The sequence below is a fragment of the Leucoraja erinacea genome, chromosome 24, assembly GCF_028641065.1.
Source record: "Leucoraja erinacea ecotype New England chromosome 24, Leri_hhj_1, whole genome shotgun sequence".
Classification (NCBI taxonomy): Eukaryota; Metazoa; Chordata; class Chondrichthyes; order Rajiformes; family Rajidae; genus Leucoraja; species Leucoraja erinaceus.
The window spans coordinates 28,328,783-28,341,364 of NC_073400.1; the positions used below are offsets into that span (position 1 = coordinate 28,328,783).

The window sequence follows — 12,582 nt, forward strand, 5'->3', positions numbered from 1 at the left end:
CTACTGGGAAACACATGACTGGCACAAGCTACTTTTTCCACCCTGCATACCAAACCAAATGAATGCGTGACTTCCTCAAACTGATTACACATGACGGCTCTGGACATCAAACGTTTTTCTGTATTGCTATTGTGGAGAACAGTATGAGTGTGGCATCAATTTGAATGATTTTACAACAGTCCTGTATTATTTCTCCAGAATTACATCTTGAAGGATAGTGGAATCTGCAGTTGCATCATAAATTATATAAGGACTAGAAATTGATTTTAACCGGCGGTGTCAAATTCTGAAGACTCTATCATTTACTCGCTTTCAGACAGCCACTTGCATGCCCTCCTGAATTAATTGTGGCCGTTGATCACTTTCAGGAACATAATCAGGAAACTTGTGTAGGAAAGAACTGCTAGTGCTGGTTTAAATCGAAGGTAGACACAAAATGTTGGAGTAACTCAGCGGGACCGGCAGCATCTTTGGAGAGAAGGAATGGGTGACGTATCTGGTCAAGACCCTTCGGACTTATTGTCAGGAACCGCCCAGCCTCTATTCAGTTCCACGGTGATTTCTGCTGCCTCTCAGATTGAGAAAATGCTCACAGCTGTACTTGATAATGAGGGTGGATCACAAGGAATGTCATTTATAGTCGGCTCTTGTGTTCGCTCTCAGGGGGAGCCGATTTGGAAAGCTCCAGATGAAGGAATTGCCTCTATCCATTAATTGCAATGAAAGCAGTACGTCAATCACGATGACTGCTAACTTGAAGAACCACTGAAGTTAGTCAGTACCATTGCACTTTTCATTGTGGGATGAGTGGCCAGCTCCATGTATAACCAGCCTGCATCTGTGCTTCCTGAATAATGCACTTTTCATTGTGGGATGAGTGGCCAGCTCCATGTATAACCAGCCTGCATCTGTGCTTCCTGAATAATGTGTCTCATGCACTCGTCTCAGGAGTTTATACCATCACTGTCCTTTTTCAACAACATGTCTTGCTCTGAATACATTCTGTTCATACTCCCATGTGTGTTGTATTCCAAGGAGAATGCCAATTAAAGCAGCCACGTTTGGCATCAACTGGTCACTGTAAAAGCTTGAAATTAGTAACCTTTGAAGTCTCAACTCCATCGACACAAAAAAAAACCAAAGTAACAGTTGTAGAATTGTAACAATAACAGTCAAATCAACAAGAAGCTAAATAATTGATAAATCATATAAATCATAAATAAAACCATTGCAAGTCCGATCCTTTGCTGAATTTTCATGATGTGTATACGGCTGGTGGATGCTCACTGTGTGTGTGTGCAATAATAACCCCACCAATATGTATGATGACATTTGGTGCACAATAATGGTCTGCAGACATAGTTTGAGATTCAAAGGGGGTTTGCAATGATGCCAATTTTTTTTTCAAACAGGAAACCTGTACCCATAACATTAATTTAGTTTCAGTACTGACGGATCTGCTGTATGTTTCCAACGTTATATGATTTTGATCAGATTTTATTGACGAGAGCCTGATCTCCTGCATCAAATTGATGTTGCAAACTTGTAGGTGGTGATGCCCATTTTTGAGCATAAATGCTGCATAAGTAAGGTCTATCCTGTCATTTGTTTCTTGTGAGAATACAATTTTAACTTGTCATTCTTTCCCATCTTGAATATGTACAGTTCAAAATGTTAAAAGCTTTGCAACGTATTTTCTTTACCAGTGGTTATTTATCCTGATTAAAAAACGGAAAGCCACTGACAGTTGTCTTTATGCATATTGAAAACCAACCCTTAAGGTTGTCATCTGTGATTTGTGTGACATTTATTTGTATATTTATATTTATTCAACAGCCTGAATGATTTCTTGGTAGGCTAGAGAAAAATCATAAAAAGGTACGGTATTATTCTGTTACACTTTAAGAGTGGGGTACTTACTTCACACTCCACTAACCTGCTCTTCAACAAACATCATCCTATGGTGCATTTTCAGTCAATTTACAATTGATGGTAAAGCATGAAGGACAAATCAGTGTTTCTGCACATTAAAACCATTAAAGCATTACCTTTCTCACCATTAAAAAAAACCTAATTGAATTAGCAATCTTGCAGAGCAATCATGATGTATCTAGGTTTCTTTTGTATACATTTTGCAATAATGCAACTAATTATTGACTTGTGGTTTTTTGAAAGTTGTTTGTAGCCGGTTCCAGTACTCCGATTTGCAACATCTCTTTTGTAAAAATTACTTTTCTTTATCCGGTGACTTATGTCATATTGTTTGATAGATTCATCAAGTAAGTTTGAGATCTCATTGTTCACTTAACTCCAGTCAGTAACTTTTGTTTCTATTATTTTTGTGTCAAATTTGATGTATATAAGCAAGATGACAAGTCTTGTATCCACTTAAACTTACACATAACTGACTTCTGTGTTTTCAAAGAAGCTCCTTGATTTTTGTATGAACCGTGGAAGTTGTTTGTTGCTATAAGCAATGGGCTTGTGGTTTTGTGCTGTGCTGTATGGATCAGCATACTGAATCATGTTATTCTGATGTTAGCAATTCAATAGATTTTGTAATGATGAATTGATCTTGATTGGTAATCAAGAAATATGAAGGAGAGCTCTCATTGCACTATTACCGAACATTCAGTGTTAAAACTGTAAGAGCTTTCTTTCCTGGACAAAAGCCAGGACTGAGTCATAGCCATTGAGCAAAATGCCATTAAGGTCAGAATGTTTAAAAGGAGCAGTTGAATCGCGAATGGTGGGTTTTGGTTCAAAAGCCTAGTTGTTTTAAATGAATTCCAGCATAGGGTACTTGAGTGTTAGATTTTGATTGTCACAGTTAATAGAGATGGAGGAGAGACATGGTGCAGAAAAATACAAGTGTACGATGAAGAATAACAAGGATCACTTGAGAGGTATTGGAACTTTCCCGTGTATAGACATGTTCAGACTTTGGACCCCAGTCTTCAGTTTGTGTTGAAGAGGCAGAAGTCTTCACATGGATTGAGACAATAGAAATTGTTGATTCTACCAAGGTCTAAAGCAGTGGGCTAAGAATTGGGAGTAAAAGATTATATCAAATGGGATTTTTTGCTGATGTGTTAGGACCCATGGCGTGCACTGTAGGATCAGTAATGCTATGCTTGCAAGAAACTGCCATCAAGAAACTTTAAATATATAGATTTAGCATAGTTTGAAGTTTTGGAACAACGTATTAATATGTAAAGGGTGGTAAGAGTTCAGTTTTCTGAAAACCTTGTCAATAGAGTGTATCAGAATATCTTCTGCAAATTGACATTCTCACTGATTACACCTACCATTTTCCACATTGAACACTTTAGACCATTCAAATCAGCTCAAATGTTATGAATTGTGTTGGAGAATTTCTGAAAATGTATAAATACTCTTGGTGGAATGTTTACAAAGCCTTGTTAATCTCTTCAATCGTTCATTTTCTTCCCTTTTCCACAGAAACACCAGCAGCAGAGTGAAGAAATAATTGGTCAGGTGATCAGAGTGGCCTAAATCTCTGCTTTATGCATCTGTTTTGAAACGAGAACCAGTTAAAATTGACAGTCTCTCCTCACTCCACTATTCCTGCATTGACTGCCTGTCCTGCATTCCTCAAACTGAAATGGAGGTTTATAATGAAAAAGTCTTCTCTGCAAAAAAAAAGTGTATTTTGCTGCAGAACTTTAAAAAATGTAAACTTAAAATGTATAACAGGGACAAAAAACACCAACAGAAAAGAATCTTGAATAACTTTGTTTAGACCAAATGGAGGAAACTAATTTGAAGACAGTTTTCAGTTGTGATGGTATTTAGTGTGTATTAGTTTGAGACAGACGGGGGGTGGGATACCCACTTGAAACTGTCGACTTGAAGGAGGTTGGGGGAAGTAGTGTCCTGTAAATTGATTAAGTTAATGACAGACTTTGTTGGGGGGGGGCGGGGGGGACTGGATTATGTGTGGATTTATGGTATCCTCTTGTAGATGTGGAGGGGTGGAATGAGTTGCTCATGCATATGGTATGTTATGAAAATCACATGAATTTGTATTTTTTTTCAGTGTTTGTTAATTAAGAGATAATGTATAACTGCTTTTTTTTTAATGAAAATTTGTTGTATATGATGCAAATATTTTGTAAAATGTAGCAAAAACTGCTCTGAGACAGTAGACCATTTTGAAAGATGATCAATTTATTTACAGAAAAGGTGAGTTTGGTGCAATTCATTACTTTATATATGGTTTATAATGCACTAAAGAGGTTTGTTCTTAAAACATGTGATGCTGTGTTTATAGACTAGTAAATAAGTGTAATATGAGCTAACACTGCAGGGCAGATTTTCCAGTATTAAAATAGGCAAATTCAACCTGGACACAACTAAACATTCAGCAGAGGGAAGCTAGAGCACACATCTATGGTTCTTATTGCTGCTTGATGTCCAACCTTGAACGAGGATAGCTCAGTGGTGCACTTCAATTACATTGCATGCCAGCTTCCATTGTCTTGCAACACTGCAAGAGTGAAACTAGCATGTTTGCAGAAGTAGGCTGTTGCCAACAAGGTTGCATTCTTGTAGGTCGCCTCTTGAGAGGAAGGAAAACTGAGGTTCTTTCTTAATAAAGTTCCACTGTGGCCATGGTTGTACCAGTTACTGAAGTGGTTCTGTTATACTATTTTTGACACGCAAGTTACATCCCATTATTTAAATACATACAAAATGGTATACTGTCTCTTCAGAAAGCAGCATTTGGCTTCTACTTATGCAATTCCTTTTTCAAAAATTGCGTAATTTTAGCATCTCGGAACTATATGCAAGTTCAAAAGAGAAATCATTTAATTCTGAGGCTTTTATGCCATGTTAAAATATACAACTTTGGGCTAACGATTGGATCCAAGTAACACTGAAGCTGCATAATTTCTCAGACTACAATCATATTTAGTTGCTATAGTCTTAGCATGGATCAAAATACAGCTCGTAAGGAATCAAGAGCAACCCTCAAGGATGGCTGTGAAATTTGTGATATTGATGCAGCACTTGATTCTGACCCTTTATTACACAAATATGGTGTTAAGATAGGACTTATAATCTAACCTAGGAAGGATTTGTCACTCCCGAGGCAGATAAATCTTTTAGGCATGGATCAGATTTCATATCCAGTTCATGGCAAGTCTCAGTGAAACGGATACTTTGGATAATTGATTCCATTTATTATAAAAATGGGCCCACAAAACTAAAGTGGTGAGAAACAACTACCAAATACAACTATCACACCTCTCAACAATGATCAGAATAGCAAGGGAAATAGTATTTACAATTTCACATTGGGTTCTAAAGGTCTTTCAAACCTCCACTTTTAAATTCTAAGTGCATGCAGGTGTAAAGTACATTAGAGGACAAATTTGGGTTTCTGATCCTTAAAGCAATACTTTCCACACATACATAAGAAAATAAAATCTACCCAGCCAGCTATTGCCATTTTACCCTTGCATCCATTAACGTTACAGTGACTGGGTAATACTGAAACTCAATCTTAAGGGCTTTGTATATCAGGTAGAACTTTTAATTGTTGAAGATACTATAAATGTCATGCAGGTTATAAATATTTCAACCAATGCATTGAAACGAGTGCAACTTGTTTTTGTATATAGGTTACAGATTTATAATTTTTTATATACAGCATTTGGTTTGTTAGCATGAATCTCAATTTAGCTGTAGAGAAAAAGTACTGTGTACATGGTTCAGCTAATAAAACCATATCATTTTAGTAATTTAAGACTCATTTATGTCAATAGTTGCTGGATTACGAGTTGGTCTAATATGAACAAATATTCTATTTTCTGCTGCACGTTAAGGAAATGGCATTTTAATCATCTAACCCAAGTTTTCATTATTTGAACGTTTAGAAGACACTTGGACAGGTACATGGATAGGATTAGAAGGATACGAGACAAACATTGGTATCATTTAAAAATAAATTGGATAGGCGTATGGATGAGAAGGGAATGGAGGGTTATGGTATGAGTGCAGGCAGGTGGGACTAAGGGGGAAAAAAAATTTGTTCGGCACGGACTTGTAGGGCCGAGATGGCCTGTTTCCGTGCTGTAATTGTTATATGGTTATAAACACAGGCAGGTGCAGCTAGTGTTGGGGGGCAGGGGCAAGTTGGGCCGAACGGCCTGTTTCCCCACTGTCAAGTCAACTTTATTTGTCACATACAAGATGTGCAGTGAAATGAGTGGCAATGCCTGTGGATTGTGCAAAAACTATAGAACACAATAGAACAGAATCAATATTTATGTCAGAATTTTTTTAATACACAGCAGTAAATTAGTACAGTAAATTAGTCCCTGGTGACATAATAGTTTACAGTCCTGATGGCCTGTGGGAAGAAACTCCGTCTCATCCTCTCTGCTTTCACAGCACGACAGCGGAGGTGTTTACCTGACCGTAGCAGCTGGAACAGACCATTGCTGGGATGGTATGGGTCCCCCATAATGTTGCTGGCTCTAGATCTGCATCTCCTGGTGCATAGGTCATGCAGGGGGCGAGTGTAGTTCCCATAGTGTGTTCGGCCAAACGCACTACTCTCTGCAGAGCCTTCCTGCCCTGGGCAGAGCTGTTCCCAAACCAGATTGGGATGTGGCCGGACAAGATGCTTTCTACAGCCCCAGAGTAGAAGCACTGAAGGATCCTCAGAGAGACTCTGAATTTCCTCAGCTGTCTGGGGTGGTAAAGGAACTGCCTTGCCTTCGCGCGTGTTGTCCATGTCAGATCCTCTGTGATGTGGACTCCCAGGTATTTAAAGCAGCTCACCCTATCCACAGTAGCCCCATTTATCTCCAATGGCGTGTACATCCTCGGATGTTGTGCCCTAAAAACCACAATCAGCTCTTTAGTTTTTGTGACATTCAAGAGGAGGCTGTTGTCCTGACACCATAGTGCCAGATCAGCCACCTCCTCCCGGTAGGCCTTCTCATCGTTATCGGAGATCAGGCCCACCACCACAGTATCATCCGCAAACTTGATGATGGAGTTGGAGCTGAACCTGGCCACAGTCATGTGTGTACAGGGAGTACAGTAGGGGGTAGGTCTGACTGACACGCATGTGGCGTAACAATAGGCCATGATCACCTAGACAAGAGGTGGTTACCATGGCATTACTCTTGTTTGCTCAAATGTTAACGACATACTAACACAGCTGTTTGGTGTGGTATTAGTTAGATGAAAAAATTGTTAAAACATTCTCCACAGTATAATGTTTTTGTTAGTAAAGAACAGTTGAAAGTTGGAATAAATGGTTGCCGTCGCGAGCCACTCGGCTTTAATATTAAAAGCTTTGCTCCTCAACATTTCCTGCATGATTAATCAACTGCCAATTAACTTAATTATCTGGTGCCTAATGTATTGACCAAGTTTAAAAAGGGCAACAGAATAATACATTGCAATGCTAAACCACTGGCTAAATTTATGAGACACATCTAACTGAAAAATGTTGTGTGCTATCCCCGATTACAATTGAGTCGTCTACAGTGGGCAGATACAAGATAAAGGAAATAATGTTTAGTGCAAGGTAAAGTTCAATTAAACATAAACCAAGGGCTCCAATGAGGTAGATGGTAGCTAGTTGGAGAGGATGGTTCAGTTGCCTAATGAGAGTTGGAAAGAAGCTATCCCTGAAACTGGATCCTAAGTGATGAGACATCATAATCCTGTTGGAATATTTTAAGTTGTTGAATACAAGGATAAGACTTAAAATGCTCACATATAGCATTATATTAGCAATATCCTATATTCAGCTAGAAGTAGCATGTGGGTTGGCGATGGTAAGCAGAGGGACAGACAGTGAAAAATAAATGTCCTCACATGAAAATCTGCGCTATTATTCTTAGAATTGTTCACAAACCAATCTATCCACAAGGACTCGGGTGTATCGTTACTTTATTAGATGACTGGCAAAGAAAGGTAAAAGCAGGAGACCAACTCAAGCTAACTAATTTCAATTAATACCATGCAGAGATGTCTGATCTCCAGGGATAATAGTTACAACCAACTAACTGGGCGGCAACGGTGGCACAGCAGTAAAGTTGCTGCCTTGCGGCGCCAGAGACCCGGGTTCGATCCTGACTATGGGTGCTTGTCTACGGAGTTCATACATTCTCCCCGTGACCTCGTGGGTTTACTCCGAGATCTTCAGTTTCCTCCCACACTCCAAAGACGTACAGGTTTGTAGGTTAATTGGCTTGGTCCAAGTGTAAATTGTCCCTACAGTGTGTAGGATAGTGTTAATAAGCGGGACTCGGTGGGCCGAAGGGCCTGTTTCCACGCTCTATCTCTAAACTATTCAAAGCACAAATAACAAACCCTTTATCGGATGCAAGCTTCATAAGTGATAGGAGCAGAATGAGGGCAGTCGACCATCAAGTCTACTCCACCATTCAATCATGGCTGACCTATCTCTCCCACTCAACCCCATTCTCCTGCCTTCTCCTCTTAATCCCTGACACCTGTACTAATCAAGAATCTATCTACCTCTGCCTTAAACAAGCTTTGCATTCCACCAGGTTTATGGCAAAGAGACATTAACACAAGTGAACATCAGAGCGGAATTTAAAAGCTAATCATTTTATTTTAATGTGACAGGAGAAATTTAGACAAAGAATTAGCCCAATAACAAAATTAAAAAAAAAAAAAAAAGCCTGAAGTTAGGTTACATTTCCATTTTGAATAAACATGGCCAAAATTATAGTTCAAGATACACAGCAAAGAACTCGTCATTTTATCACTGCACATGGTGGGCCAATAAATACATTAAACAAATATCATTAAACAAAAAACATCAGGTAGACAAAAAATTCTGGAGAAACTCAGCGGGTGTGACAGTATCTGTGGGGAGAGGAATTGGTGATGATTCGGGTCTCGATCCGAAACATCGCCAATTCCTTCTCTCCATAGATGCTGCCTCACCCGCCGAGTTTCTCCAGCGTTTTTGTCTCCATTCAATTATTTCCAGCATTTGCAGTTCTTTCTTAAACATAGAAAGTATCAGTACAACTTTGGTTACATTGTGCACAAAAGTTTTAATTTGATCCTATATGCCCTAACATAGCCTTTATACAAGTTTACAAGAATCACTGCAGTGTCCAAAATTTTAAGAAAGAACTGCAGATGCTGGGAAAATCGAAGGCAGATAAAAATGCTGAAGAAGAGTCTCCACCCGAAACGTCACCTATTCCTTCGCTCCATAGATGCTGCCTCACCTGCTGAGTTTCCCCAGCATTTTTATCCACTGTAGTGTCCAATGTATTTTTGCAGTAATGTGATTAATGGAGTGGAGATTTTTTGCTAACTTAAAATGATATTGGATATTTTATAACATATCTAGAGACTGGGCCAGCTATTTGAGAGTCTACTGATAGAAGATGGGGAAATCTAAACAGAACTTTGATAACACATGTTAAATGAAGTCAACACTATATATTGTGGTTAATGGTGCGTGTACCTCTTATAAAACAGTGCAAGCTATTTTAACACCAAAGAAACAGTCAAACTTAATGGCATGAACTCAAGAAGCAACCCTGTCCAAAAGGCTGCACATGTAGAAATGCAATTAATTAAAGTGCAATTGAAAAAAAAACAAGCTCTCGTGTGCACAAGCGAGTAGCCGTTCAAGTGCAGCACCCACTGTGTCGACAAGGCATGCATTGAGCTAGCCAACTCATCTCACCAGCTTCTGATGGGCTCAGCACAATTAGTTGAGAAGCACCACAAGTCATCAAGAACACCTAGCATGTGCTACCTGCAATCCTTGTCAAGGACAATCAGTTAAAGGATTATATTGAATTAAAGCCCCAATTCTGTTGGAATTTCACACCACACACACTGACAAGATGTAATCCTCTGACCTACTGTCTAGGTAGGCTACCATCGCGCCATAAATCCTGAGCATACGCTGGCTACACATGTTGTTTCTTCCATCATTTGATCCCATTCCTAAAACAACCACTGTTTTTTTTTCCTTTGAAGTCCTGCAGAAGTAATCTTTCTGCCAGAACTTGTGTAAATAATTGTAGCTTTTCAGCCATGTAAAGCGATAGATATTCTTTCGTCGTCAACAGCCCAGCATGGACACACCTGTAGCATCTTAACTGCCATCTCCAATCAGTTGGTTAGTTCTGTCACTATTGTTAATAAGAGACTGATGTCCAGTGCTCCACAACTCAGTGCAGTCTCATTCTCTGCCCTATGGCCAGGTGTGGTTTACGAGCAGCAGCCTCCACTGCTTAATGGCTCTGGCTCGTCATCAATAATCTGTATCCCTCGCCTTGCACTGCTAGTTCGAGTAGAATCACCATCTCTTGCTGCTTCTTCTGCCTGGGCAACTTCAAGCATCTCTGGGGAAAGAGAGAAAAGCATTTTAGAAATTCAGAAGTTACAATCATCTCATTTAAGAGGCGAGCAAGAGAGAGGGGGGGGGGGGAAGGGGGAGTGGAAAAAATCAGGGCAAGGGACTTCAAAAAAATTGAACTTTGCATAATCTCGGGATGTTCCAAAACACTACATCCAATTATCTTTGCATCTCCTTTCCAAGAGAAAATGTGAGATCAATATTTGCACAGTTCAACAGACAGCAACAAGTCAATTTGTTTTTGATGTTGTTAGATTCAGATGTTATAGAGATACAACGCGGAAACAGGTCCTTCAGCCCACAGAGTCAGCACCAACTAGCGATCACCCCGCACACTAGCGCTATCCTACACACTAGGGAAAATTTACAAATTTTACCAAAGCCAAATTAACCTACAAATGGTTACGTGTGTGTGTGCGCGCGCGCGTGTGTGTGTGTGAGCGTGTGTGTGTGTGCGCGGTCATTGCTGGTCGGTGCAGACCCGTGGGCCAAAGGGCCTGTTTCCGCGTTGTATCTCTAAACTAAACTTCAAATGTTATGTATGGATAGGCAGGGAGTGGAGGGATATGGATCACGTGCAGGCAGATAAAATTAATAGAACTTGGCACCATGCCCAGCACAAACACTGTGGGCCGAAGGGCCTGTTGCTGTGCTTTAATGTTCTATATTGCATGTTAACCATTCCTCTATCAACAGTTGACTCCCTGACAAGACGCAGGGTTTGGTGAAGACTCACTTTTGCAGATATCAAGAAAGAGTTCCTCGATCCCTTTGTTGACTTTGGCCGAGGTGTGGAAGTGTTTTGCTCCTACTGATGCTGCATACCTGTGGGGAGGGAAAGAAAATCTGTACAAATAGGCAGATGACCCAAGGTAATAGATACAAGAAACTGCAGGTGCTGGTTTACAAAATAAGTGCAAAGTGCTGGAGTAATTCTTCAGATCAAGCAGCATCTCCAGTGGATTCCCAAATGCATGCAACTAACTTAAAGATTGTGAAGCACTGGAAATAACTTGCACGTACTACTTGAAAGCAATTCACAATGTTTAGTTTAAGGGCCATTTAGCATGGAAACAGGTCCTTTAACACTAGTTCCATGTTATCCCACTTTCTCATCCACTCTCTTCACACTAGGGACAATTTTGCAGGGGCCAATTGACTTACAATTTCATGCGTCTTTGGGATGTGGGAGGAAACCAGAGCACCTGGAGGAACCCCACATGGTCGCAGGGAGAACATGCAAACTCCGTGCAAACAGCACCCGAGGCCGGGATCAAACCCGCGTCTCTGGCTCTACGAGGCAGCGGCTCTATCAGCTGCGCCACCAAATGTTCCATTGAAACGTTTTGGCTGAACAGCCGATGCTTACTATCAGACATCTTGCACTCGTTATTTAGCAGCTCAGCACTGAGTGAATCCCACATCTGATATGGGTAACAATTCCTTATAAAAGTTTACAATTATTTTCACAACAAGAGGCAGGAAACTACTTTATTCCTGCCATTTAAGGGACAAATCAGCTTCTGTGTGGTAATAAGTGTCTTTAAATTATGTAAAACACACACCATGACAAACAGCCTTATCATTTGAACAGAATGTATTTTCCATCGAAACACTTGGGACAAAAAAACAGAGAAGGGGTGTTGGCTTACGGCAGTCAGCAGGCAATGTTCTATTCATAAGTTCTAGGTGTGGGATTAGGCCATTCGGCCCGTCAAGTCTGCTCCATCATTCAATCACGGCTGATCTATCTTTCCCTCAACCCCATTCTCCTGCCTTCACTCCGCTTCTGCCTAGTCCAGACATCCGTACTAATCAAGAATCAGTCAATCTCCACCTTAAAAATATCCACGGGCTTGGCCTCCACTGATGTCTGTGGCAATGAATTCCACAGATTCACCACCCTCTGAATAAAAAGATTCCTCCTCATCTACTTTCTAAAGGTACATCCTTTTAATCTGCGGCTGTGCCCTCTGGTCCTAGACTCTCCCACTAGTGCAAACATCCTCTCCACATCCACTCTATCCACAATTAAACATCCTTTGCAAAGAAAAATAATAATGCATTGCACGAAACTGCATTAAATATATTTATTAAATGAATGAATATAAGCTGGAAACCAAATGATATTCAATATAGCTTTCCTTTAAAAAAAAATAATATTTAACTGCAAGGGT

The 12,582-nt window shown here is 40.1% G+C and overlaps 2 protein-coding genes across 4 annotated transcripts in view; one reads left to right on the forward strand and one right to left on the reverse strand.

Annotated features, from left to right (window-relative positions):
* Nucleotides 1-5,768, forward strand: part of LOC129708861 (nuclear transcription factor Y subunit alpha-like) — a 31,949-nt gene extending 26,181 nt beyond the window's left edge. For both annotated transcript variants that reach the window (XM_055654898.1, XM_055654899.1), the window contains exons 9-10: nt 1,837-1,878; nt 3,463-5,768. In XM_055654898.1, coding sequence (XP_055510873.1) covers nt 1,837-1,845 — 9 coding nt within the window. In that variant the 3' untranslated portion in view covers nt 1,846-1,878; nt 3,463-5,768. The remainder of the gene's footprint in view (nt 1-1,836; nt 1,879-3,462) is intronic.
* A 1,742-nt stretch (nt 5,769-7,510) lies between these two features.
* LOC129708862 (ras-related protein Rab-21-like) overlaps nt 7,511-12,582 on the reverse strand; it is a 19,942-nt gene continuing 14,870 nt past the window's right edge. For both annotated transcript variants that reach the window (XM_055654901.1, XM_055654900.1), the window contains 2 exons: nt 11,142-11,230; nt 7,511-10,391 (listed from right to left, as the gene is read on the reverse strand). In XM_055654901.1, coding sequence (XP_055510876.1) covers nt 10,258-10,391; nt 11,142-11,230 — 223 coding nt within the window. In that variant the 3' untranslated portion in view covers nt 7,511-10,257. The remainder of the gene's footprint in view (nt 10,392-11,141; nt 11,231-12,582) is intronic.